This window comes from Vicia villosa, unplaced genomic scaffold (genome assembly GCF_029867415.1).
Source record: "Vicia villosa cultivar HV-30 ecotype Madison, WI unplaced genomic scaffold, Vvil1.0 ctg.000282F_1_1, whole genome shotgun sequence".
NCBI classification, from domain to species: Eukaryota; Viridiplantae; Streptophyta; class Magnoliopsida; order Fabales; family Fabaceae; genus Vicia; species Vicia villosa.
In genome coordinates this window covers 134,368-139,495 of record NW_026705120.1, presented here as the reverse complement: position 1 = coordinate 139,495, position 5,128 = coordinate 134,368, and the positions used below count along the sequence as shown (strand labels likewise).

The 5,128-nt window shown below is 33.5% G+C and overlaps 1 protein-coding gene across 3 annotated transcripts; it reads left to right on the top strand.

The window, feature by feature from the left end:
• Positions 1-391: 391 nt before the first annotated feature.
• LOC131626312 (bZIP transcription factor 18-like) lies at positions 392-4,476 on the top strand. Of its 3 annotated transcripts, none has more exons than XR_009291085.1 (5): positions 392-943; positions 1,050-1,182; positions 2,303-2,387; positions 3,244-3,692; positions 4,259-4,476. XR_009291085.1 is itself a non-coding variant. In XM_058897146.1 (4 exons), the coding sequence occupies exons 1-4, from the start codon at positions 600-602 to the stop codon at positions 3,618-3,620; spliced, it is 939 nt and encodes a 312-aa protein (XP_058753129.1). In that variant the 5' UTR covers positions 392-599; the 3' UTR covers positions 3,621-3,782. The 3 variants fall into 3 exon arrangements, 1 of the variants encoding a protein (XP_058753129.1); XR_009291084.1 differs by lacking the exon at positions 4,259-4,476 and adding an exon at positions 4,071-4,232; XM_058897146.1 differs by lacking the exon at positions 4,259-4,476 and having other exon boundaries at positions 3,244-3,782.
• Positions 4,477-5,128: the final 652 nt, after the last annotated feature.

Genomic DNA, 5,128 nt, shown 5'->3' with positions numbered 1-5,128 from the left:
CACATAAATACCTAATATTAGAATTAAAAAAAATGTGATATAACATGAAGGGGATTCAATCCGTTCCCCTAATATTCTTAATTACATTAAGATTATTTTTATTTTAACAAAATTTAATTAATTTTTAATTAATAATTTAATTAAATGGTACACAAAATAAAATTATAAGTAAATAATAATTAAATAAAATGTATAATTAAAAGAAGAAAAAGTATTTATTTTATATATAATAAATATAGATAAACTTACTTATAAAGCTTTTATAAGTAAATAAACCCTTTTTTTATAGAAAAATACTTTTTTGTTTATACCAATAAATAAATAAAACCTTTTTCTTTTATGAAACTAAATCGAGAGATAAAGAAAAATACCAGAAATAAACAAACAAAAATGTAGCAATAATCATGTTATTATGTTGCCGGAGACTTCATTACTAAATAATAATCGTTTTTGACAACACCATAGAGATTTCCCTCTGAATTTCTTTTTCTTTTTTTTTATTGGAAGAAGAGAAGAGAACCGCAAGTGTGAGAGTGAGCGGGGAGGAGAGAAGAAGAAAACCGGGTTCAAACCGGATCGGAAACAACCACACCATTACGATGTCGACCCCGTTCCACCGTCGATCTCAATCGGAGGTACATTTCCGAATCCCCGACGACTTCGACCTCGAAATGGATCCCTTCGACTTCGACGCCTCTCCGCTCCATTTCCAAGATCCACAACCACACGACGATCTCCTCTCTTCCTACATTGATTCCGACAATTCCGGATCCAAACTCAACTCTCCTCCTCCCAATGCAGATGCCGGTAGGCCCGGTCACCGCCGTAGCAACTCCGCCGATACATCTTCTTCCATGTTATCAGAAGGAATCGAATCTAAGAAGGCCATGTCCCCTGATAAACTCGCTCAATTATGGACCGTTGATCCGAAACGAGCCAAGAGGTTATTCTTTCAATAACCTAACGCGCAATTTTCTGTAACGATACGGTTTCCGATCTGGTTTTCGTAATGAATCGCAGTTGTTTATGGATCGTGAATTTTGATGCAGGATTCTGGCTAACCGTCAATCTGCTGCACGTTCGAAAGAGAGGAAAGCTTGTTACGTGGTTGAGCTTGAGAGAAAAATTCATACTCTTCAAACTGAAGCAACTACTCTTTCTGCTCAATTAAATCTTTTCCAGGTTCTTACTTATCATTGTCTGCGTTGAACAAAACTGTTGTTAGGCCTAGTTATTTTGATTTTTACCGGCTCTAAATTATAATCGAACAGTGAAAATTGTGCTAGTTGTGATGTAAATGATGTGCCAATTTATTGTATTTTTTGTTTATTAATAAGACTGTTATTAACTCACATATAAGTTTGTTGCATGTCCGATTATTGCTTAACTAGGTGCCTGGTTCGTTCTGCAATGAAGAAAATTGATTTTGGTTAAAAGTGACATAATGTAAAGTGATTTATGTTTGGATAAATTCGTGCAAAAGTGAGTTGAACAGTAACTTCCAGCTACAAAACCTAGTTTCAACTTGAATCAATTCTAGAGAAAAAATCAGGTTAAGTTCAAAAGCTACAACACCTAGTTTCAACCGGAATCAATTATAGAGAACACAATCAATTCAACTCGAGAGAACCAAATATGTCAAAATCAATTATGCACATTTAGAATCAGTTTTGGGTGCTCAAACCGGAAACAAAACATATTCTAGACCTTCTTGGAGGTTCATATATTATGTTTAGTTAAAATATACAAATATAAGAGATATTAATGGACATTGAAATGGTATTTATTCAGAATGGATCCTCTCCTATTTCTTTGCCTTCAACTCCTATACGGCTCCAAATCCAACGGCTCACAAGCAAGAAAAAACAATTATGGAGAATACAGGTAGGCATAGAATATAATCCAAAGGTTAGAGTTACTGGTGATCAGAGGGCAGTAGAGGAAAAACTACAAAGGATTTGAATCCGTAGTCAGTGTCATGAATAGTTATTATTGAGAATAGCCTTATTGAGAATGGATCTGAATCTTTATCGATGTTTCCACAAGATTATATACTTGCTGTGATGCTCAAATAGGCTGTGTAGTCAATGTCATGAATAGTTACCCTATTCGGTTATTTTCTTCACTAGGCTATTGGTTTGCTTAACATTCTTATGGACATTTATTCTTCTTCAAAATGAGCATGCTCTTGTTTCCTTTGATTGAACTTGGTTTCCAGTTTGTGAAATTCTTTACATTAGTGGTTTAAGCCATTATGCTTTGTGATTGTGAGACTTATGCATTCTGATACTATTTTTTTCAGAGAGATACAAGTGGTCTGTCTAGTGAAAATACCGAGTTGAAGCTTCGGTTACAAGGCATGGAGCAACAAGCTAAGTTATGTGATGGTACGTCTAAGCCATGCTAATATGCAAAATTTTATTTCCATTTTTCATCTTGTTTATTGCTATCTATGTTTAGCTTTGATATCTGTTACTTTATGCTAATTCTTTTGCTGGTTTTTGTTGTTGTTGTTGTTGTTGTTGTTGTTGTTGTTGTTGTTGTTTCAGTATAACATGAAAGCCCAGTAACTTAGTTTAACCCTAATTAATGAAATCAACAAAAATTTAAATTTGACTCAGTTGTATTTTTGGTCTCTGGAGTTTGGCAGATGGGTGATTTTAGTTCCTTTAGTTTATGTTATAATATGAGAAAATATCATTAAATATTGTCTAATGATTAATATCTGAGTGGAGATGGATAATATTTTGTCACGTGTCAACCGTCTCATATGACATGGAAGTCCTTTGTGCCATGTCATCTCAAGTTGTTGCTACACTACATCAGAAAATATGGTTCCTTTAGCTTATACTCATAGTAATTGGACCAGATTTCATTCATTTGAAATGTGTGGGTGACTTAGTTTAAGTAGAGTTGAAACCAGAGATACAAAAATCACCCATCTACCAAACTTTACAGATAAAAAAAATACATTGAAGCCTTTGGTGCCAAAAAAATAAATGAAAATACAATGATCAGTCCATCACTACTGAGTCAACTATTGAGTTAAACTCATCAACCATGAATAAAACCTCCACTACTTTGATGACTAGTCCAGTTTTCAAACCATTGCACATGATTAATGATCTACAAGTAGTGTTTCTGAATTGTTAAAATTTCAGCTTATATGTTGTTACATACAACTTATTTACATGACTCTGCCCACATGTTTTAAAAATAATTCTAATAAAATAAAATGTACAGCTCTAAATGAAGCCTTGAAGAATGAAGTTGATAGGCTGAAGGTTGCTACTGGAGAGGTAACAACCCATGCTGATACATATGGCTTGGGAATGCATCAACTTTCATATTCTCAAGCTTCACCCTTCATGCACCAGCCACAACATAGTCAGAACGAACTTCGGGCCATGCAAATGCAGCAGTTTCATTCATACTCATCTAACATATCCAATCCCCACCAGCCTCAGTTTGATCTACCCACTTCATATGATTTGTCAGAAATGCTGTCAAGTGATTCTATCGGCCAGTTTCAGGGGCTGGATATTGGCCACAGGGTTTCTCATGTTCTGATGCCTGATGGTCCCTCCGTTTCTGTTAATAAAACCAACAACGCCTTTTGATGCAAATTTTACTAACATGTCACCACCCTATTTTTTGGGTTGTTCATAGACTGACATGAGTGAGACCCAAAGGTATTGATTTTTTTTGTTTTTCTATTCAATTATTTATTTGATTGAGGGTGTATGTGGATTAGCTTATATTGAAAAAAGTACTTCATTTCACTGGTTTTTGAGAATTTTTTTTAACAAAAATATATCTCCAAAAATAAAGTGAAACAAACATCTTCAAGTAGCTTTTTTATCTGCTCTTTATTTTCTCTAATTTTCTGTTAGTATTGAAGTTAATTTATAGAAATTGACGTTTGATTGATTAGTATATGATCCATTCTGGTCATTTTTGTACAATACTTTATTGATGTGATAATTTTTTTCTCTAGAGCTTTTCATAAAATTTTCTACACTAAATTACACCTATTTGAATCCTTGTACTCATTTCTGCACTGGGCAAAGATTAACAGGTCTTTGTACAAGTTCTCATTTCTACCTTGTATAGCACAAAAGAACCTTTTGTCATTAATTTCAGTTGCTGTAGACTGTAGTTCATACATATGGACATGGTATGCCATGGACAGACCATCGAGTTTAGTTTTTGTGCATACAAAAGCTAATCGCACTTTACTGTTTAACTGTCCTAACAGTTTTCTGAAGAAGTAATTTGAAGGAGCTTCCGTGTACTTTACTAGTTGGTCTCATGTTTTAGGCAGGAAATAAATGGCAATTGGCAAGCACTTGGTGCTGTCTCCTCTTTTATCCTTTCTATTGCCGTTTTCCTTCCCTTTTCATTTTAGCTTTCATCTTCTCTGACAATTTCTGTATTACATTATCAAATAAGATTGCTGGTAAGAGTTGCATTGTATAGTGTTAGATTTTTTCAAAACCAAAAACCCATCAGCTGATACAAAGAAAGCATAACATGATATATTTTTTCATCTAGACCAAATAATAATTGCTACTAATGATTTTAGACTGATGGTATTATCTGTATTTTGAAGGAAAATTGTGTTTGATAGTTGTTGATACAACTACTCTGTCTGTATACATATGTTAGTAAGATTAAGAGGGGAGTATAGATTGAGTAGAGTTATTAAGTAATGCTTCAACCTTGTCAAGTTAAAGGGAAAAAGAAAAAAGAACTGTATGTTGTCTTTAAGTAGCAAATGATCAAAAGGGGAAAACAAAAGAACTCATGTTGTCTTAAGTAACAAATGATCAAAGGGTGATGTTTGTTATAGAACTGTAAATAATGATTAGCTAGCACTATTGTTTAAAGCTAAGGAAAAATGCACCTTTTAACTTATTTACATTTTAACACATTTTTTATTGCCAAATAAGAAGCATGTTTGAATGATTTTGTAGGTTTCACGTTAATTTATCTAATGGAGAATATTAAAAACAGTATTATTAAAGATAATATTGAACTCAGAGTGGCTTCCTGGTGTGTGCTGAAATTGTCTAACAAGTAACAAAGCAAATTTTGTCCAGTAATAACTTGAATTTTAACATTTTCA